The 23,369-nt window shown below is 38.6% G+C and overlaps 3 protein-coding genes and 1 long non-coding RNA gene across 6 annotated transcripts in view; 2 read left to right on the top strand and 2 right to left on the bottom strand.

Annotated features, from left to right (window-relative positions):
- Window positions 1–23,369, bottom strand: part of LOC115760964 — a 45,612-nt gene that overhangs the window by 4,550 nt on the left and 17,693 nt on the right. The window lies entirely within an intron of this gene.
- The window catches only part of LOC115760961, a 32,890-nt gene continuing 10,396 nt past the window's right edge, over window positions 876–23,369 (bottom strand). The window contains exons 1-3 of one of the 3 annotated variants that reach the window (XM_030702550.1): window positions 1,453–1,544; window positions 1,157–1,393; window positions 876–1,092 (exon numbers count right to left, since the gene is read on the bottom strand). In XM_030702550.1, the coding sequence (XP_030558410.1) occupies window positions 959–1,092; window positions 1,157–1,393; window positions 1,453–1,540 (459 nt within the window). In that variant the 5' untranslated portion in view covers window positions 1,541–1,544 and the 3' untranslated portion in view covers window positions 876–958. Of the gene's footprint in view, window positions 1,093–1,156; window positions 1,394–1,452; window positions 1,545–23,369 lie in introns of those variants that run through there. The other 2 variants (XM_030702552.1, XM_030702553.1) reach the window with 2 other exon arrangements.
- LOC115760960 lies at window positions 19,989–20,807 on the top strand. The gene is made up of 3 exons (XM_030702549.1): window positions 19,989–20,093; window positions 20,148–20,402; window positions 20,498–20,807. The coding sequence occupies exons 1-3, from the start codon at window positions 20,006–20,008 to the stop codon at window positions 20,668–20,670; spliced, it is 516 nt and encodes a 171-aa protein (XP_030558409.1). The 5' UTR covers window positions 19,989–20,005; the 3' UTR covers window positions 20,671–20,807.
- LOC115760962 lies at window positions 20,892–21,593 on the top strand. The gene is made up of 3 exons (XM_030702554.1): window positions 20,892–20,983; window positions 21,048–21,266; window positions 21,337–21,593. Exons 1-3 carry the CDS (start codon window positions 20,896–20,898, stop codon window positions 21,477–21,479), a joined length of 450 nt encoding a protein of 149 aa, XP_030558414.1. The 5' UTR covers window positions 20,892–20,895; the 3' UTR covers window positions 21,480–21,593.

The following is a 23,369-nucleotide window of genomic DNA, read 5'->3' as shown; positions in this document are numbered from 1 at the left end:
TCTGGAACTTGTTGACTCAATGCCTCGCTTTGGCTTCCAGTTGGGCATAAAAATAATAATTGTAGCCGCCAGCGCCAATGGACGCCGTTTCCGGTTTTTCAAGTTTGTTTTTCCTAGAACTTCCTTCGGCTTCCTTTTCCATGCTCGCCGCCGCCGCTCGCATATTTTCCGCACTGCAACTTGTGCTGTGTAATTTTAATTTTCCAACGTCAACGCAACGCCTCAGGCAGCTCAGCTACGCGCAGTCTACAGTCTGAGGGGGCTGTCGATAGAGAAGGAAGGGAGGATGCTGCTGGTCAGCTTTATTGCAAGTGGTGTCCAATGGATGGGGTCTGGTTGAAAGCTCAAGGACTTTGATGGACGCGTGCCCCCGCCCCGAACGTCTTTTATTGCTTATATATTTCATGTTTGGCATATTTTTGCCATTTTCACATTTTCGCTTGGCAAATGAAAATGAAAATAAGCAGAAGAAGTAACAGAAAACGGAACGGACATTTTTTTTAATAAAAACATTGCTGTTGCTGATTTAATCAACGAATATGCCATATTCAATTTAACCATCATCTTTGAGAGGCAGCTGGCCCAACAAAAATTGCCAAAAGCCAAAAGCAAAACACCGAAATGCAACTTACAAGGATATGTGTCAAGTGGCAGTGTCCGACTGCGAACTAAGCAGCTGGACACCAGCTGCATGCAACATACACACACACACGCACACACAAATACAGCCTGTGAGCCTTCTTCAGCCTTAGACTTCTCCAGAGAGCCTGGCATTGCAATTTATGCAGAGTGCTGCATTAATTAGTGGATCAGTTACAAATGTCCGATCTGTGGCAGCTGCAACTATGCCTCATTACCCATACACTACGCCCATATTTAGGGATGTTATCAACTGAATTCTCGCATATTCACACTTTATTTTGAGTTGATACACTGAAAGCTAGTAACATCTTATTGATTAGGTTTTTATTGAGATGTCAATTTTTTCAGCGCTGCCATCATATGGCGGCGGCTGTTTGAGCTCTGTTACCGCACCCAATGTCAGCTCTACGTAGTCCTTATATATGAGATGCATCATGTAGCCAATGCCAGCTGAAATTCACAAAAAGTTTCAATTTGCAAAAGCTTTAATAAATGTGACAATGTAGTAACTGACAGGCAGGCAACAGAGATAGAAAGTTGTCAATGTAATAGAAGAAATAGTTCCAGCCACGATCCAAAAATGTGAACAGGCTCGCATAGAGCAATGCGCTAAAAAATGCACTCGAAATTCCCAGCCAGAAGAGCAGGAACTTTGCCTTATGCTGCGCATGTGCCCGCAGTACCCCATAGATCAGGGCCACAGTTGCAGTCAGCTGAGCAGGTAGCACAAAATTCAATAGATCCCTTTGATCTATAAAATGCACTGCATATTACCAAAGAGATCTACGAGTTACAATTCAGAGCGCCTACCGGGACTAAAAAAAGGATTCGAAAGCAGGGACAAGCCCATGACTGAAAGTCCAATGCCAATTTGTGCATTTCTCCTGTTCGAGCACATTTCACTTCAACGAATTTGGCACAACTGAATTCTGAAAATTCTGTTGCTGTAGTAAACAAGTCAACCGCTAGGGCATAATTAAATATTATTTGCTTAGAGGTGAGTGCTACTTAGATACCCTGTACATTCTGAGTATATTCTATATTCGATTTGAGTAACTAACCTAGATAGATCGATTTGTGTCAAGACCAGGTTGAAGCATAGATGACAAATGCAATCCATTTAAGCTTAAACATGGCGATCTAAAATAAGGGGCCTTTCTAGCACATGAACCTTAAAGGAATAAGCGACTTTCGACACATAAGATTTGAAAATACCCATTCATTTGTTTAGACAGGGTATTCCGAGAATGTAAATGGCTAAGTTATCTACAAATTATCAGTCAAGAGCAAGCAAGCCATGCCGCGAATACACAAATAAAAACACACACACACACAGAAGCTCGGTGCTTGCTGCACAGTTTGCGCAGCGGCTGGGCCTGGTTGTTGTCCCCTGCTCCGATTTATATGAAATTATCAGCTCATAAACATACCACTAAATTGTGTCTATATGACAAATCGGGTCAAGGGTCAACCTTAAAAAAAGCTGTGTTACTCAATTTCAATGTGAATGGAAGGGCCAGGAGGGTGGCGGGAAAGTGCGCTCTGTCTTATTACAATCGCCTGTGCTTAAAATACCATGTCTTAAAGTTGATTTGGTATATTTATAAAGAAAAGAAGAATTTATATTTCAAATTTCAAGTCTCTTTAACAATAAAAAGTGCTCTAGTCAGGCGTGCCCGACACACCCACACCAAGAATTAGTTCTCAATTCATACAAAATGAACTAAAATAGCAGCACATACCTATGTTAGCGTATGCGATACAATCGCAATTTGTGTGTATGTGTGCACATGTATACAGAAATTCATGCGCTAATATAAACACACGTATTCTTAAATAAATTCTGTGTTTCCTAACGGATTTTGATATTATTTTCCGCAGTAGCTTTTTGTGTGCCAAAGAATATTCATATATTCTGCAAAAGATAACAGCATTAAAATTGTGGCTTAAATTGGTGAGTTGTTGCAATTAATTTAGTTAGTTGAAGCGAAGGATGGCGATAGAATATGAAGATGATTTATCTGTATATCATATAATGGAGGCTACATGTCAAATTTTGATGACACTGCCTCCTAAAACCTGAAATATTTGTTAAAAAACCATGATTTCGATATCGACGGCAAATGTAGAAACAAGATAATTAGTTCACACAGTTTACTAACTATTTTCATAAAGTAGCCCATGTAAACTGATTTGACTTTTATTTTTGCACAGTGTATGCTGGCGAGAAGTTCTTGTCTCAGCCAATGGCGTGTAAGCACCTGTGTGCGTATGTGTTAATTATCATCAAAGTATGCATGTTTATATGTGTTGTTATACTATTAAAAATACTGATTTTCTACCGAGCCTCAGTTCACAACATGCATACATGCATAAGTGAATACAAATTTGGGATAGATCACAAACAAATCTGCCCTGATGTATGAATATTTAAGCACATGGAAACATGAGAGAATACATTCTTTTAGAATCTAGATGAGTATTACCCAGTCGATTGCACCCGTCTTCACTTGTTTATACAACAGATCAGTGTGCGAAGTTCGCGAGCAGATGTATTTTTATTTATATTTAATTTCTGCCTAATTGGAATTGTTTGCTTGAACAATGAACCCTCTGCCTCATCGCCCTCTTTTCTTCTTCTATCTCTAACTCTATTTATCTCTCTCTCTTTGTCTCTCTCCCCTCCTCTCTCTCGCCCCTCCCTCTCTGTCTCTCTTTCTCAGAGCAGGACCATGAACAATGAATACCTTTTTGCTTGCTTAATATCATCATTTGATATTAAACTTTGACCTTTTACACAGACACACACATTCACACAAACACCCAGGCTGTTGTACTCTTGTGCCCAGTTTGAGCTTCCGCATCGACATCATTGATGACGCTCTCCACAGGATCAGCATGCATTGGTCCGGGACTGTTGTCGGCAGGCTAGTCTCCAAGTCGACGCACTGCAGCTGCACATTATATGGCACATTTGCTCATCAAGATGCAACAACTTTTCCTAATTGAATGTCATATGAGTGACATTATGTCAGCCGGCTGCCCGTTGCCTTGTGCCCGGCCTGATTGGATGCTGATGCCAGTCCTGGCAGTCAGCTCCACTAGAGCTATACGCTGCTGCTGCTGCTTCTGGTGCTGCTGCCATGTCGACTTAGTCACGTGTGAAATTAATTTGTAATGACTGGAAGCATGTGCGTCATTTGCATTTGCCTTGTGCAGCATGAAAGCAGTAGTAAAAGATGAACTAACAGGGAGCGCTTGTCTCGCCCAGATTGACCCAAGTGCCAATCAGTTTTGGGGCCCAGCTTTGGGGCATGAGCTGCAGCAGCTTCTGTTTCTCTTCAAATTGTGAACAATGTGCATAAGGCGCTGATAAGTTTGCCATTCTGTGGGCGTGTTTCCAGCCAGCGGCAATTCACCTGCCCCCCGTTCGCTGCAATCCAACTTTGGGCAACTTTATTTGTAAATTGTTCACAAATTCAACAAACTGCAATTACTTTGTGATTTTGGCAAGTGGCGAAAAGTTTGGCATTGCGAATGCGATTTGCTTCAGTTGCGAGTGGCATAGAAACTGTAACGAACTTAAATTGGAATTGCATTAAAAACTGTGCCGCGCACATGACGCGAATGCAATTCATTTTCGACTTTGATTGAAACTTCGACTCAGCCCTGGGCAATATGAATAAAACAAAGCAGAAAAACACAAGAGCGTGGGCTTAACTGCGGAACGCAGAAATTTCAATACTCTTGAAGGCATTTGGAAGTATATATATGCATAGTATATATATACATATTTACTTTACTTTCGACCATTTATAGCCATGATGAGAACATCTTTAAAGTTGAAATCTTTTTTTGATGCAACATTTAACCTTCGAGCGATAATTCCCATAGATATATTGTTGCTATACGGCCGGTTCCGTCCTAGGTACTGCCTGCAGCAGAAGAACTATGTACATTATACTTTGTGGGCATGGCGACGTCTAGGTTTTGATAGTCTCTAGATAGGTATAACTTAACTTAACTTTTTGACTCGGCTGAAAGTGCGCAAGCTGAATTGAACAGAAGCCAAGTCAGATAAGCGCAAGTGGGCCAAAACTGGCGATAGCAACAGGTTCAATTGGCACAATCTGTGCACCGCACGCTGTGGCAGCAACAGCGGCGGCGGCCGCTTTGTCAAGGACACGTCTGGCAGGACAAGCAGCGGGTGAGGGGAGGAACAACCGAATCCGAGCCGGGTGACACAAATTGCTGCAAACACCTTGGCAGGCTGAGCAGGCAGCGCAAAAAATTGGAACTGAGTAGACAACTTAAAGCGCAAAAGGCAACAACAAAATCCGAGGTTGGCTGGTTGGATGGTTGAGGCTGCTGCCGATGTTGGCCACGTTGCATGTCTACTTAAAAGTTTTTACAAAGCGCTGCTTATGGCACGTGCTGGATTGGGAGCTGACAGGGCAGGGCAGGGTAGCTGCCAAGCAAGCAAAGCGTATTAAAATACAAAGCAGCATCATTAAATGTTAAAAGTTGCCTTTGGGCAAAATGGCAGAGCGGAAAGCAGGCAAAAAAAAAAACCAACTAAAACTAAAACAAAAAAAAAATATTAAAAAAAAGAGAAAAGAAACTACAAGTGCCCGGACTCGGGCAGAAAAAAACCACTTAAAACAACTACAACTGAAAACTACAGCAACAACTACGACGAGGCAGCGACAGGCAAACGCGCAAGGACAATTCACAGCCAGGAAATTGCGCAGGTGAGCCAAGAGCCCCGCCCAGCGAAAGATAACCCCCCAGCTCAAGCACAGCTTCACTACAATAGCAAAAGCTAAAAGCAAGCTGTTAATAATTATAATTGAAAATGTGCCAAAGGCAAGCGCTATAAAGCCAAAGCCGCAGCCGCAGTCGCAGCCACATAAGGAGACATTGCGTATACGCCGCGTATGAGAGTGTGCAGCGTGTCGTTGCCACAGATCGTTGCATGGCCGGCAGAGCATTGTCTTTAGCAATTATTACGTTTAATGCAGCGCACAAAGCAACTGCAATCAGCTGAAAATGTATTTGTGGCACCAAAAGCTGTTTTGGCTGCCTGCCAGCAGCCCAACAACAAGAGCAACAACAACAAAAGCAACACAAACAAACCATTCCAGGCTATTGTCTTGACCAAGGACACGTTGCGGCAGCCGCACATCGTTGAACAAGTCGAGCAGGGAGGCGCGAGGCACGAATTTGCAATTAACTGTGCCCACAAGTGCCGCACAGCCAGCGAAGCGGTCGAGCATAATTTGAGAAGTTTGTCAACGCAAATTGTTGACGAATTCGCCGTCGTCTATTGTCAGCGCCTGCAATGCGTGTGGCACGTGCAACACGGTGCACGAACCTATTGAGCGCAGCCAGCGTTCGACCGCCATGTAATGCGATTTTGTTAAGCTGACAAGTAGGTTAAGTTCGAATCGCCTTTGTTCTCGTTAACTAGTGGCAACCTCTGCAACCACCAGAAGCCACTGCAACTACACTCCAGATACAGATTTGCGATTAAGGCTAAAGAGCCAAAATGACCTTTACCTTCATGTTAAAATTAAAGGTTCAAGCTGTAGAGCTGAAAGTGAACTTTAACTTGTTGTTAATTCGTCTATAGACATGGGTCTAATCTTCCCATGCCCATAACTCGGTCAAATCTCATCCGATTTCTACGATGTTTGTCTTTTTCTTAATGGTTTTCCCTCTAGAACAATCTGTCATTTAAATCTGAATACATGTTTTTTGTTCGAAATTCATGTCAAAATCTTACCCCAAGATTCGTCTATAGACATGGGCCTAATCTTCCCATGCCTATAACTCGGTCAAATCTCATCCGATTTCTACGATGTTTGTCTTTTTCTTAATGGCTTTCCCTCTAGAACAATCTGTCATTTAAATCTGAGTACATGTTTTTTCTTCGAAATTCATGTCAAAATCTTACCCCAAGATTCGTCTATAGACATGGGTCTAATATTCCCATGCCCATAACTCGGTCAATTCTCATCCGATTTTTGCGATGTTTATCTTTTTCTTAATGGTTTTCCTTCTAAAACATTCTGTCATTCAAATCTGGATACATGTTTTTTGGTCGAAACTCATGTCAAAATCTTACCCCAAGATTCGTCTATAGACATGGGTCTAATCTTCCCATGCCCATAACTCGGTCAAATCTCATCCGATTTCTACGATGTTTGTCTTTTTCTTAATGGTTTTCCCTCTAGAAAAATCTGTCATTTAAATCTAAACACATGTTTTTTGGTCGAAATTCATGTCAAAATCTTACCCCAAGATTCGTCTATAGACATTGGTCTTCCCATGCCCATAACTCGGTCAAATCTCATCCGATTTCTACGATGTTTGTCTTTTTCTTAATGGTTTTCCCTCTAAAACAATCTGTCATTCAAATCTGAGTACATGTTTTTTCTTCGAAATTCATGTCAAAATCTTACCCCAAGATTCGTCTATAGACATGGGTCTAATCTTCCCATGCCCATAACTCGGTCAAATCTCATCCGATTTCTACGATGTTTGTCTTTTTCTTAATGGTTTTCCCTCTAAAACAATCTGTCATTCAAATCTGAATACATGTTTTTTGGTCGAAATTCATGTCAAAATCTTACCCCAAGATTCGTCTATAGACATGGGTCTAATCTTCCCATGTCCATAACTCGGTCAAATCTCATCCGATTTCTACGATGTTTGTCTTTTTCTTAATGGTTTTCCCTCTAAAACAATGCGTCATTCAAATCCGAACACATGTTTTTTGGTCGAAATTCATGTCAAAATCTTACCCCAAGATTCGTCTATAGACACGGGTCTAATCTTCCCATTCCCATAACTCGGTCAAATCTCATCCGATTTCTACGATGTTTGTCTTTTTCTTAATGGTTTTCCCTCTAGAAAAATCTGTCATTTAAATCTAAACAAATGTTTTTTGGTCGAAATTCATGTCAAAATCTTACCCCAAGATTCGTCTATAGACATGGGTCTAATCTTCCCATGCCCATAACTCGGTCAAATCTCATCCGATTTCTACGATGTTTGTCTTTTTCTTAATGGTTTTCCCTCTAAAACAATGCGTCATTCAAATCCGAACACATGTTTTTTGGTCGAAATTCATGTCAAAATCTTACCCCAAGATTCGTCTATAGACATGGGTCTAATCTTCCCATGCCCATAACTCGGTCAAATCTCATCCGATTTCTACGATATTTGACTTTTTCTTAATGGTTTTCCCTCTAGAACAATCTGTCATTTAAATCTGAATACATGTTTTTTGGCCGAAATTCATGTCAAAATCTTACCCCAAGATTCGTCTATAGACATGGGTCTAATCTTCCCATGCCCATAACTCGGTCAAATCTCATCCGATTTCTACGATGTTTGTCTTTTTCTTAATGGTTTTCCCTCTAGAACAATGTGTCATTCAAATCTGAATACATGTTTTTTGGCCGAAATTCATGTCAAAATCTTACCCCAAGATTCGTCTATAGACATGGGTCTAATCTTCCCATGCCCATAACTCGGTCAAATCTCATCCGATTTCTACGATATTTGTCTTTTTCTTAATGGTTTTCCCTCTAGAACAATCTGTCATTTAAATCTGAATACATGTTTTTTGGTCGAAATTCATGTCAAAATCTTACCCCAAGATTCGTCTATAGACATGGGTCTAATATTCCCATGCCCATAACTCGGTCAATTCTCATCCGATTTTTGCGATGTTTATCTTTTTCTTAATGGTTTTCCTTCTAAAACATTCTGTCATTCAAATCTGGATACATGTTTTTTGGTCGAAACTCATGTCAAAATCTTACCCCAAGATTCGTCTATAGACATGGGTCTAATCTTCCCATGCCCATAACTCGGTCAAATCTCATCCGATTTCTACGATGTTTGTCTTTTTCTTAATGGTTTTCCCTCTAGAAAAATCTGTCATTTAAATGTAAACACATGTTTTTTGGTCGAAATTCATGTCAAAATCTTACCCCAAGATTCGTCTATAGACATTGGTCTAATCTTCCCATGCCCATAACTCGGTCAAATCTCATCCGATTTCTACGATGTTTGTCTTTTTCTTAATGGTTTTCCCTCTAAAACAATCTGTCATTCAAATCTGAGTACATGTTTTTTCTTCGAAATTCATGTCAAAATCTTACCCCAAGATTAGTCTATAGACATGGGTCTAATCTTCCCATGCCCATAACTCGGTCAAATCTCATCCGATTTCTACGATGTTTGTCTTTTTCTTAATGGTTTTCCCTCTAAAACATTCTGTCATTCAAATCTGGATACAAGTTTTTTGGTCGAAACTCATGTCAAAATCTTACCCCAAGATTCGTCTATAGACATGGGTCTAATCTTCCCATGCCCATAACTCGGTCAAATCTCATCCGATTTCTACGATGTTTGTCTTTTTCTTAATGGTTTTCCCTCTAAAACAATGCGTCATTCAAATCCGAACACATGTTTTTTGGTCGAAATTCATGTCAAAATCTTACCCCAAGATTCGTCTATAGACATGGGTCTAATCTTCCCATTCCCATAACTCGGTCAAATCTTATCCGATTTCTACGATGTTTATCTTTTTCTTAATGGTTTTCCCTCTAGAAAAATCTGTCATTTAAATCTAAACACATGTTTTTTGGTCGAAATTCATGTCAAAATCTTACCCCAAGATTCGTCTATAGACATGGGTCTAATCTTCCCATGCCCATAACTCGGTCAAATCTCATCCGATTTCTACGATGTTTGTCTTTTTCTTAATGGTTTTCCCTCTAGAACAATGTGTCATTCAAATCTGAATACATGTTTTTTGGCCGAAATTCATGTCAAAATCTTACCCCAAGATTCGTCTATAGACATGGGTCTAATCTTCCCATGCCCATAACTCGGTCAAATCTCACCCGATTTCTACGATGTTTGTATTTTTCTTAATGGTTTTCCCTCTAAAACAATGCGTCATTCAAATCCGAACACATGTTTTTTGGTCGAAATTCATGTCAAAATCTTACCCCAAGATTCGTCTATAGACATGGGTCTAATCTTCCCATGCCCATAACTCGGTCAAATCTCATCCGATTTCTACGATGTTTGTCTTTTTCTTAATGGTTTTCCCTCTAGAACAATCTGTCATTTAAATCTGAATACATGTTTTTTGGCCGAAATTCATGTCAAAATCTTACCCCAAGATTCGTCTATAGACATGGGTCTAATCTTCCCATGCCCATAACTCGGTCAAATCTCATCCGATTTCTACGATGTTTGTCTTTTTCTTAATGGTTTTCCCTCTAGAACAATGTGTCATTCAAATCTGAATACATGTTTTTTGGCCGAAATTCATGTCAAAATCTTACCCCAAGATTCGTCTATAGACATGGGTCTATCTTCCCATCTTCCCATGCCCATAACTCGGTCAAATCTCATCCGATTTCTACGATATTTGTCTTTTTCTTAATGGTTTTCCCTCTAGAACAATCTGTCATTTAAATCTGAATACATGTTTTTTGGTCGAAATTCATGTCAAAATCTTACCCCAAGATTCGTCTATAGACATGGGTCTAATATTCCCATGCCCATAACTCGGTCAATTCTCATCCGATTTTTGCGATGTTTATCTTTTTCTTAATGGTTTTCCTTCTAAAACATTCTGTCATTCAAATCTGGATACATGTTTTTTGGTCGAAACTCATGTCAAAATCTTACCCCAAGATTCGTCTATAGACATGGGTCTAATCTTCCCATGCCCATAACTCGGTCAAATCTCATCCGATTTCTACGATGTTTGTCTTTTTCTTAATGGTTTTCCCTCTAGAAAAATCTGTCATTTAAATCTAAACACATGTTTTTTGGTCGAAATTCATGTCAAAATCTTACCCCAAGATTCGTCTATAGACATTGGTCTAATCTTCCCATGCCCATAACTCGGTCAAATCTCATCCGATTTCTACGATGTTTGTCTTTTTCTTAATGGTTTTCCCTCTAAAACAATCTGTCATTCAAATCTGAGTACATGTTTTTTCTTCGAAATTCATGTCAAAATCTTACCCCAAGATTAGTCTATAGACCTGGGTCTAATCTTCCCATGCCCATAACTCGGTCAAATCTCATCCGATTTCTACGATGTTTGTCTTTTTCTTAATGGTTTTCCCTCTAAAACATTCTGTCATTCAAATCTGGATACATGTTTTTTGGTCGAAACTCATGTCAAAATCTTACCCCAAGATTCGTCTATAGACATGGGTCTCATCTTCCCATGCCCATAACTCGGTCAAATCTCATCCGATTTCTACGATGTTTGTCTTTTTCTTAATGGTTTTCCCTCTAAAACAATGCGTTATTCAAATCCGAACACATGTTTTTTGGTCGAAATTCATGTCAAAATCTTACCCCAAGATTCGTCTATAGACATGGGTCTAATCTTCCCATTCCCATAACTCGGTCAAATCTTATCCGATTTCTACGATGTTTATCTTTTTCTTAATGGTTTTCCCTCTAGAAAAATCTGTCATTTAAATCTAAACACATGTTTTTTGGTCGAAATTCATGTCAAAATCTTACCCCAAGATTCGTCTATAGACATGGGTCTAATCTTCCCATGCCCATAACTCGGTCAAATCTCATCCGATTTCTACGATGTTTGTCTTTTTCTTAATGGTTTTCCCTCTAGAACAATGTGTCATTCAAATCTGAATACATGTTTTTTGGCCGAAATTCATGTCAAAATCTTACCCCAAGATTCGTCTATAGACATGGGTCTAATCTTCCCATGCCCATAACTCGGTCAAATCTCATCCGATTTCTACGATATTTGTCTTTTTCTTAATGGTTTTCCCTCTAGAACAATCTGTCATTTAAATCTGAATACATGTTTTTTGGTCGAAATTCATGTCAAAATCTTACCCCAAGATTCGTCTATAGACATGGGTCTAAACTTCCCATGCCCATAGCTCGGTCAAATCTCATCCGATTCTTACGATGTTTGTCTTTTTCTTAATGGTTTTCCCTCTAAAACAATCTGTCATTTAAATCTGAACACATGTTTTTTGGTCGAAATTCATGTCAAAATCTTACCCCAAGATTCGTCTATAGACATGGGTCTAATATTCCCATGCCCATAACTCGGTCAATTCTCATCCGATTTTTGCGATGTTTATCTTTTTCTTAATGGTTTTCCTTCTAAAACATTCTGTCATTCAAATCTGGATACATGTTTTTTGGTCGAAACTCATGTCAAAATCTTACCCCAAGATCCGTATATAGACATGGGTCTAATCTTCCCATGCCCATAACTCGGTCAAATCTCATCCGATTTCTACGATGTTTGTCTTTTTCTTAATAGTTTTCCCTCTAAAACAATCTGTCATTCAAATCTGAGCACGTGTTTTTTCTTCGAAATTCATGTCAAAATCTTACCCCAAGATTCGTCTATAGACATGGGTCTAATCTTCCTATGCCCATAACTCGGTCAAATCTCATCCGATTTCTACGATGTTTGTCTTTTTCTTAATGGTTTTCCCTCTAGAACAATGTGTCATTCAAATCTGAATACATGTTTTTTGGCCGAAATTCATGTCAAAATCTTACCCCAAGATTCGTCTATAGACATGGGTCTAATCTTCCCATGCCCATAACTCGGTCAAATCTCATCCGATTTCTACGATGTTTGTCTTTTTCTTAATGGTTTTCCCTCTAAAACAATGCGTTATTCAAATCCGAACACATGTTTTTTGGTCGAAATTCATGTCAAAATCTTACCCCAAGATTCGTCTATAGACATGGGTCTAATCTTCCCATTCCCATAACTCGGTCAAATCTTATCCGATTTCTACGATGTTTATCTTTTTCTTAATGGTTTTCCCTCTAGAAAAATCTGTCATTTAAATCTAAACACATGTTTTTTGGTCGAAATTCATGTCAAAATCTTACCCCAAGATTCGTGTATAGACATGGGTCTAATATTCCCATGCCCATAACTCGGTCAAATCTCATCCGATTTCTACGATGTTTGTCTTTTTCTTAATGGTTTTCCCTCTAGAACAATGTGTCATTCAAATCTGAATACATGTTTTTTGGCCGAAATTCATGTCAAAATCTTACCCCAAGATTCGTCTATAGACATGGGTCTAATCTTCCCATGCCCATAACTCGGTCAAATCTCATCCGATTTCTACGATATTTGTCTTTTTCTTAATGGTTTTCCCTCTAGAACAATCTGTCATTTAAATCTGAATACATGTTTTTTGGTCGAAATTCATGTCAAAATCTTACCCCAAGATTCGTCTATAGACATGGGTCTAAACTTCCCATGCCCATAGCTCGGTCAAATCTCATCCGATTCTTACGATGTTTGTCTTTTTCTTAATGGTTTTCCCTCTAAAACAATCTGTCATTTAAATCTGAACACATGTTTTTTGGTCGAAATTCATGTCAAAATCTTACCCCAAGATTCGTCTATAGACATGGGTCTAATATTCCCATGCCCATAACTCGGTCAATTCTCATCCGATTTTTGCGATGTTTATCTTTTTCTTAATGGTTTTCCTTCTAAAACATTCTGTCATTCAAATCTGGATACATGTTTTTTGGTCGAAACTCATGTCAAAATCTTACCCCAAGATCCGTATATAGACATGGGTCTAATCTTCCCATGCCCATAACTCGGTCAAATCTCATCCGATTTCTACGATGTTTGTCTTTTTCTTAATAGTTTTCCCTCTAAAACAATCTGTCATTCAAATCTGAGCACGTGTTTTTTCTTCGAAATTCATGTCAAAATCTTACCCCAAGATTCGTCTATAGACATGGCTCTAATCTTCCTATGCCCATAACTCGGTCAAATCTCATCCGATTTCTACGATGTTTGTCTTTTTCTTAATGGTTTTCCCTCTAGAACAATGTGTCATTCAAATCTGAATACATGTTTTTTGGCCGAAATTCATGTCAAAATCTTACCCCAAGATTCGTCTATAGACATGGGTCTAATCTTCCCATGCCCATAACTCGGTCAAATCTCATCCGATTTCTACGATGTTTGTCTTTTTCTTAATGGTTTTCCCTCTAGAACAATCTGTCATTTAAATCTGAATACATGTTTTTTGGTCGAAATTCATGTCAAAATCTTTCCCCAAGATTCGTCTATAGACATGGGTCTAAACTTCCCATGCCCATAGCTCGGTCAAATCTCATCCGATTCTTACGATGTTTGTCTTTTTCTTAATGGTTTTCCCTCTAAAACAATCTGGCATTTAAATCTGAACACATGTTTTTTGGTCGAAATTCATGTCAAAATCTTACCCCAACATTCGTGTATAGACATGGGTCTAATATTCCCATGCCCATAACTCGGTCAATTCTCATCCGATTTTTGCGATGTTTATCTTTTTCTTAATGGTTTTCCTTCTAAAACATTCTGTCATTCAAATCTGGATACATGTTTTTTGGTCGAAACTCATGTCAAAATCTTACCCCAAGATTCGTCTATAGACATTGGTCTAATCTTCCCATGCCCATAACTCGGTCAAATCTCATCCGATTTCTACGATGTTTGTCTTTTTCTTAATGGTTTTCCCTCTAAAACAATCTGTCATTCAAATCTGATTACATGTTTTTTGGTCGAAATTCATGTCAAAATCTTACCCCAAGATTCGTCTATAAACATGGGTCTAAACTTCCCATGCCCATAACTCGGTCAAATCTCATCCGATTCTTACGATGTTTGTCTTTTTCTTAATGGTTTCCCTCTAGAACAATCTGTCATTTAAATCTGAACACATGTTTTTTGGTCGAAATTCATGTCAAAATCTTACCCCAAGATTCGTCTATAGACATGGGTCTAATATTCCCATGCCCATAACTCGGTCAATTCTCATCCGATTTTTGCGATGTTTGTCTTTTACTTAATGGTTTTCCCTCTAAAACATTCTGTCATTCAAATGTGGATACATGTTTTTTGGTCGAAACTCGTGTCAAAATCTTACCCCAAGATTCGTCTATAGACATGGGTCTAATCTTCCCATGCCCATAACTCGGTCAAATCTCATCCGATTTCTACGATGCTTGTCTTTTTCTTAATGGTTTTCCCTCTAGAACAATCTGTCATTTAAATCTGAACACATGTTTTTTGGTCGAAATTCATGTCAAAATCTTACCCCAAGATTCGTCTATAGACATGGGTCTAAACTTCCCATGCCCATAACTCGGTCAAATCTCATCCAATTCTTACGATGTTTGGCTTTTTCTTAATGGTTTTCCCTCTAGAACAATCTGTCATTTAAATCTGAACACATGTTTTTTGGTGGAAATTCATGTCAAAATCTTACCCCAAGATACGTCTATAGACATTGGTCTAATCTTCCCATGCCCATAACTCGGTCAAATCTCATCCGATTCTTACGATGTTTGGCTTTTTCTTAATGGTTTTCCCTCTAGAACAATCTGTCATTTAAATCTGAACACATGTTTTTTGGTGGAAATTCATGTCAAAATCTTACCCCAAGATACGTCTATAGACATTGGTCTAATCTTCCCATGCCCATAACTCGGTCAAATCTCATCCGATTTTTACGATGTATAAACTTTAACTTTAGGTCAAGATTTAATATTATAGCTAGTGTTTGACATAATGTCTAATCTTAAAGCTTATGAGCTAAGATGAACTTTAACTTCACGTTTAACATGTTAAAATTCACGGTTAAATCTAAAAGCTTAAGTGAACTTTAACTTTGTGTCAAACTACAAACTAACTGCGTGTCAATATTCAAGGTTAAAGCTACAGAGTTAAAGTGAACATTAACTTTATACCAAATCGCAACGTTTATAATATGACAACAGCATGCTACTTTTTGACAATCAGTTACGCAATCAGTTAAAAAGTTAAGAAATAATTCCAAAAATGTGCTTAAAGACATTATTAAAGGGTATTTCGTAGTCTCTGCCCTAGTTGTTTGATTTCATTTTGCATAAATTCCTTTTTATGGCTTAGATTTATTGATATTTTCTTGGCTTTTGGCTAATTTGAATTCAATGCGGCTGCTAAATATTAAAGGGCACTAAAAAAAAAAAACAAAAATGGCAGCGTAACGAAAATTGTTTCACTTTTCTCAGGCGTCATAAATTGGAAAATAAAATTTCCATTTTCATTTCAGTCGGTGTAATTATGTTTACGCCGCTTTATGGCATACAGAAGATCCAAGTGTGTGTGTGCATGTGTGTGTGTAGAGATATTTTATAGCAAATTAAATTTTATTAGCGCACAGTGTGCGTTGACATTCTCTTTTCCGCATTACGTGTTACGGCCCAAGTAGATTATGGAAAGGTGTACAACTTTTACCTAAAGGGATTTGGTGGAGGAACGTGTGGCTTGAGGAAGGAAGGGTTTGGGTTTGCTGTCGTTTCGAGTAGTTGTCATTGTCATTGTCCTTATCAACGGCGACAACAAAAAAGTTTTGCAAAACATCTTCTTACAAGTGCCAGGACATGCGTACGGACAAAAAACAACTCTATGCCAGCTTCAGGTGCGCTGTGCGTGTGTGCGAGTGTGCGTGTGTTCGTGTGTTCGTGTATCTGTGTGGGTGTGGGGTGTACTATGTGTAACCTTTTGCTGCTGCCGGCATTATGATGAGTTTTGCTTTTACCAGACTCTAAGGCTAAACTCGTAAATACCTTCATTATCGTTAAATCATGCTGAGAGCTGAACTCCTGCCACCCTTTGAACCGAACCAAACCGAACCGAACTGAACTGAACTGAACTGAGCTGAACCCAAGCTAACTGAACAAAACTCAGCTTGTGCCTTGCCTTTTATTTGCCCTTTATTTTCTAGGACTGTTCCCGTACTTTTGCTGTCTCTACGGCTTTGTGCCCGGCTCATGTGGACTTTTAAATAGATTTAAATGCGCATTTAAATGAAATAAATGAACAGCATTTTCATGGGCCTTTCGCTCACATATTTGAATGGTAGTTGATATATATGTATATGTATATATATATTTTAGCCGAGTGCTCTTTGCCACACACATACGTACACTTGCTTAACTTTCACACTTTTCACAATTTTCCATTTCTTTTATGCTGTTGCTGCTGCACCAGCTCATTTGTCAGACAGATAGCCCTGGCTCTGTGCCGCAGCTTTTACGCGACTTTCTTCACTTTCCTTTTGGCCAAGTTTCCCGCGCACTTTTGATTCATGACCAACCGGAAATTGTGAAAAGATTTTCGCTAATGGCAAAACTTTTGCTTCATTTTTAACATTCACGCCTAATAAACTAGCAAATTAATATACAATCGAGGTACACCTGAAGGGCAAGCAGCATAAAAATAAATCAAAACAATCACTGACTATGTAATACCCTTTAGAATATGCATAAATAAATGTGCCGCCTTCTGTGTGTGCTGCCTTTGATATTTTCTAGAGTATCGGGACATTTGCGGGCTTGGTATGTAATGCATACCATTAGACATGCCCGCCGCAATGATTTAATGAGCTGCGCCCCCTGCAAACAGTCTGGCAGCGCGCCTCCCTTCCCTTCAGTAGGAGGAGGCACATCCGCTAAGCAAAAACTTTGGCACCATAAAAATGCAATTAGATGAAATTTATTATGATTTTCGCAGGCATGTTAATTACAAATATTCATAAATTAGGACAGGCCGGTGACGTCACGGCCGCTGCCAAAATGCGTATCATGACTTATGCGAGACACACACACACACACACCAGTGCACTCAGCTGCGTGTGTCTGTCTGTGTGTGTATGTGTGTAAGGGCAAAACAAATTTTAATTAAAAACTCGATTCGTTGAAAAGTTGCGCACAACTTTCGCCTTTTGCCTGCTTGAGAACTTGAGAACTGTCGCTACGCAGGGTACGCGCCTCCTGCCCCATCCTGCACCTGTTTATGCATGTTAGCTGGCAGCCAATTTAAGAACTTAACTCGCTAAATGTAAAAATAATTGCCACTAAAAACAACCAAAAAAGCCCAAAGTTTTCTATGCACAAATAGCAAAAGTTTAGCTATCAAATGAACATGAATGCACAATGTGCCCCTCTCTGCCACTGTGTGTGTGTGCGTGTGTGTATATATATGTATGTTTGTGTGTCTCTGATTTAGTTATGCATTCATTTTGCTTTATGAACTTTTCATAGCTTTGGCACCCACAAAAAAGCCAAAGTGTGACCAATTGGATTTCTTATGAATGCAACTTTTGACTTTGCGGTCAAATGGGTTGCTAAAAAGTTAATATACCCCAGGCAAAATGAGCACAGAGTAAGTCTATTCTGCAAAAGTCAAAGAGAAGCAACAAACTATTTGATAAAATATTAATAAACTTAACATGGCATTGGACAGCTGCAGTGTGTAGCTTCTAATAAGCTCCTAAAACTACAGAAAATATAAATAAAATATATACAAACAGACGGATGGACAGACAGGACATCGACTCAAAGGCTTCTTCTTCTGCATGCGTAATGTCATATTGCACTATTAACGAGAAATTAAGGTTATCATCGGCACGCTGAAAATTTAATAGCCTTGTAGACATTTCACTTTTGCAGTTATGTGAAAATAAATAAGCTCGTAATGTGATGCAAATATATTTGAAAGCTTAATATTTGGCAATATAAGAAACCAATTTTCAATCGATCTTTTCTATGGCAACTACATGATATTGTGGTTGGAATTTGATAACATTTTCCACATATATAGTATATATATAGTGAAATTAATAAATCCCGTTTGGTTAGGATATGTTTATATTCAAAACAGTTTTCCATAGAAATAATAAGGCTATGAAATAATGCAAATGGTAAAAGTAAAGCTATGGCAAAGTAATTGTACTTAATTTCTTTCTTTTATATATATTGTATTTTATATTGAAAGCCAGAATTTAAACATTTCTTTCCAACGTCATATATAATCTTATTGATCCGTTTATTGGCTATCAGAAGATTGTTTATCAATTTATTTTTCTCTGCTAACAAAGAAGCATAACAAAATTCTTGGAAGTAATTTATTTGTGAATACACGAACTGTGTGAGTCCAAGAGAGAGTGAGTGCAAAACAAAGCGAAAGACCGTAAACATGAGTGTAGATAAAAATCGTATAAAAAAAATGCGCCTTTTGTCAGTTACGCCCGATTCGTCGAGTCAAAATGTTGTTGACCAAGCGAGAAAAACTAATTTTAGCTGACCTGCTACCCATATTCCTGACATATTTGGGTGATTACCAGTTGATATAGATATGTATATGGTATATAGATATCAATCGAATTTCGATTAACCAATTAATTTGGTTATTTCATGGGTGCTGCAGCCGATTGCAACTGTTGCGCTCCCCTTTGGCAGCTTCAAGCAGGGGGCACAGCATAAGGATAAGATAATCCTCTTTTGGCTGTTGTTAACATCGATATTATTTTACTCGCTTAGCTCCTTTTGCTTGAGATACGAAAAACTTACCCGACGCATCTTCCATGTTGAGTTTTTTGTTTGGCTGTTGGTTTTGTTGTTGTTTCACGCCGCAACAGGTAAATAATCAGTTGGTTAGCGCTTAAAGCTGATATTTAACAGATAACTAATACTACATATAAAATATAACGATAAGGCCTCATTTATAACAGCTCTCGTTGGCTATCTGATGTATTGGGTATACATGGCGTATGAGGAATTAAAACAAAGCGGCTCTGCAACAGCGCCCGTCCCAGCAGAGTGTGTTTGACGCCTTTAGCTTTTATCGCAGAATCGAGAGATTTAATGTGGCCTATATCTTAATCGAAAAGTAAAATACATCTGATCAATTTTGTAAGCCACGAAATAGCGACAACTGCAAGTGAGAGGGAAAAAGACTGACAACTCCTACAATCATGCTGATAATAATACCAATATACCCTTTCATAGGGTCTTATAAAACTGTCACGAGATATGTAACGCATAGAAAAGGCACCTTCGACCTCATAGGGTATATATGTTCTGATAGTTTTAAGGCTTGCCTTTGTGCTGGATCGGGTCACAATATCATACAGCTGATATGGGAAAGATTTTTCGTAAATTGGTTTCTTGCGTGAGAAACTGTTTCTTTGGAGATATTTTAACCCATGCTTTTATCTAGAGGATATCAAAACCCAGATATGTTCAGCTTTAAAGCAAATCCCAGTTTAAAGTCGAGCTTTTATATCAAAAAACGATCGAAAAATATGTTCGGACCTCAATATTCTACTTATATAAAACCATATCAAATCGGACTGCGAGGGTATTTAATTTTCGGCATGCTCAAGATAAGCGATTTTTTTCCTATTTTTTAATAACTGTTGTGGTAATTTCAGTTCAGAAATTTCAGTTTGACTTCAATTGTTGAGACGAAATGATGTTTTGCAAGCAACACATACTAATTGCAATTGGCCCGATTGTCATGGGCATGTCCCTGGCCACATTTGCCATGGATTATTATTGTAAGTCTACACGTTACTCCAATTTGGAATTTGGCTAATATTTGATTTGTATAGGGCAGGAATTTCTGGCCGTTTTTCGTGCGCTGCAGGTGCTGGCAACTGTTTCGCTGCTCTTTGGAGTTCTTAAAAAGGAACCGCTGCATAAGGACAAATTTCTGCTCTTCTGGTTGATCATTACAGCCGTCTTCTTTGGTGTACTGTGCTATTATTGTATGGAATTTATAACTAATGATTTATTTTATTCATTTGACGACTTTGGGGAGTTTCTTCTGGCGTTGCTGGTTTTGTTTCTTCTTTTGGCCGCCACAGGTAATAATTAATCAGCAGCAATCCTAGTCTGTTACGTTCAAAGTCATTTATATACAAATATTATCGCTTTAATGACTAATGTACATTAATTTCAGCGTTTCTGGGCTACCTGATGTACTACGTGTACGAAGAGTATGCGAGGCTCCGGACAGGCAACTCGGAATCAACAGCTGCTGCGGCAAGTGAGAGCAATGCAGTCGTAGAAAACAAAGAGCGGCCACCCACATATGAAAGTACTGGAAATTTAACTGTCTCAATACAGAATTAATGCATTCACTCTTAATATTAATTAAGACGTAATATTTCATATTAATCAAAAACTGCATTAAAATGTTGTGAAAAGAACGAGAGATAGAGAAGGAGGGAGAGAAAGGGGGAGAGAGAGACAACAGTTCAATAAAGATAAATACATACTCATACAATTCATAATCAGCTGTATATATTGATTAACGCTAAACGTTTAGTTCAGTCAGCTTTGAATCGATGCGTCGAAATGTTGTATATCAAGCGATACTTGGAAATAGCCATCGGGCTTTCGGTTTTCGGACTGACAATGGCTACAAATGTTCTGCCTCATGGCTGTAAGGTCTAAATAGGCTGTGAGTCGACACCTTTTCATGCAGAGTTCTTTTTTTCACTGGCTAGGGGATTATAAACTGGAGCAAATACGTCTACTGCAGTTCTCGGCGACTTTGGTGCAGATCTTTGGAGTATTGCGTGCACATAAACAGCATAAGAATAAGTTTCTGCTCTGCTGGCTGGTTGTCACATTTGTCAGCCTAGTCGCTACGCTCTATGCTGGCTTGAGGGAGCTCACGGATCGTAATTCTATTCTCGGGGCGGCATTAGCTTGGTCACTTGCAGGTGAGCATTAAACAGCGACTGTGTTCTGCTCTTCGTGATTTTTGGCTCATGTGTGCATCTATTATTACAGTTTTTGTAGCTGCTTTGCTGAACATCATGTACAATCATTATGTGGAAATGACTATAGGATCTGCAGAAACGGACACGGAAATCCTGCAGACCATTCAGACACCGGTATTTGAAACAAAAAAAACGGTGAATAATTTTATTTAAGTCAAAGAAATAAATTTATAGGTAACTTCAACAATTGCGAAAGTGTTAAACCGTTTTTATTTAGCTCACGTATATTAATGAAAGTATTCAAATTCTTATTAGTTATTAAAATAAAGTTGCCTTAAAAGCGCGTTGCAAAGAAACCAAGTTACAAAACACACACACACACACACATGTGCAGCCATAAACAAAAGCAGCGCAAAAGTTTAACGGCGCAAACTAATTTTGAAATTTGTGCCTCATAAGTGCCAAATGCTACGCAAAGGAACAGGAAACTTCACAAAATGAACTCGACTGCCACAAAATGTCGAAAGCTCGAACGCAGAGTTGCAAACTACATTCAAAGCAATTGATTGGAGTGCACCGATACATGGCCAAGCAGATGTATGTACAATAATTAGGCAACTTTTGGCCAACGCTCACAGCGGGAGAGGGGCAGGCGACAAGAGTGCCGGAAGTGTGGCAGCATCGTCAGAAACGCAACGTAACGCATTTCCCTTATGTGTTAATTTTAATTAAAAACTGTCTGTTTCCATGTGCCGCCCGCCACTTGGCGCTCAAAAGTTGCCCCAAAGTTTTCCCAATTTGTTGCTGCTCCAATTTGCATTTTTGGCAAAGTCAATGCCAGAGACCAAGCGGCAGCCAATGCTGAATTTATGTTATCCAATTAAATTTTGTACAAATGTGACAAGCGCACTTGCATAAATTACTCGAGTCCAAATTTAATTTGTGCGCAGCAGCATTTCTTTTCGTAAATTCGCTCATTTGGCAACTGAATAACTTTTCTAATACACAACAAAAAACGCGACAAGTTGTAAGAAAAACAGCTAAAGAAAAATATAATAATCAAGACAATTATTCCCGGAAGTGCTAAAAAGTTGAAAATATCAAAATGACCCCTGCGAAATGAGCGCGAATAAAATCAGAAGCCCCAGCGGCGGAGCATACACTTAGAGCTGCAAGTTTACTGGCGCCACCTATTGACGGGTAATGCCAAGTTCTTGGGCTCACCAAAGCTTTTGACTACAACACTTTAAGCTAATGCACATTGACATTTGAGGTTTGATTGTCTTTTTTATTTTACTAAACTATTAATCATTTACCAAAACATAAATTAAAGCAAAAACGTTGGCTAAGCTTAAGGTTAAGGATGGTCGAAAACTTAAAAGCGTTGTTTATATTTTTGGAGACAATAAACAAAATTCTGGATTATCAACATTTCTATAAAGTTCTTATCTTATCTCTTTCCCTACGAATCCAGATACTGACACATTTTTTGCGTCATTTATTATCTTAAAAGCTTTTCGCAATCAATTTCACGTACAAAGAATTTCATGTTGAAACGTAAAGTTATCATAAAAAAAAGCTTTTCAAAATGTAATTGAATACTATTAATAAGCTTTATATATACTCTATATTATGGTTCTACTATGTTTATCTTTCTATTACATTTGGAGAATTGTTTAAGGGAGGAGGTCTAAAAACCAATGTAAGATTCTATCTGAATATTTCATTTCCCTTCTCTCTTTCTCCCTCACTTTCCCTCTCTCCCCATATCTATCCCTCTCCCTATCTCCTAAAATGTCGTCCTCTTCCTCTCTCTCTCTCTCTCTCTATCTATCTCGCTCCCTTCCTCTTTCTCTCTCCCTCTCTCTCTCTCTTTATCTCTATTTCTCTTTCTCATTGCCTTCTTAACTATCAGTACTTGTAATGACATATTAATTTCATATCGAAGGCTCTCCCTCTCACTCTCTTACTCGCCCTGTCTCGCTTTTTTACACTCTCCCTGAGTGTATTTTCCTCCGTTTGCTTATCAAGAACTCAGCTTATCGTTGTCGAATACAAACAATATTTGATCGATACGCTTGGGTTAATTTTGGGCGATGAGAC

The sequence above is a fragment of the Drosophila novamexicana genome, unplaced genomic scaffold (assembly GCF_003285875.2).
Source record: "Drosophila novamexicana strain 15010-1031.04,08,12 unplaced genomic scaffold, DnovRS2.1 tig00000462-arrow-pilon, whole genome shotgun sequence".
NCBI lineage: Eukaryota > Metazoa > Arthropoda > Insecta > Diptera > Drosophilidae > Drosophila > Drosophila novamexicana.
This window is presented reverse-complemented; position numbering and strand designations above follow the sequence as displayed.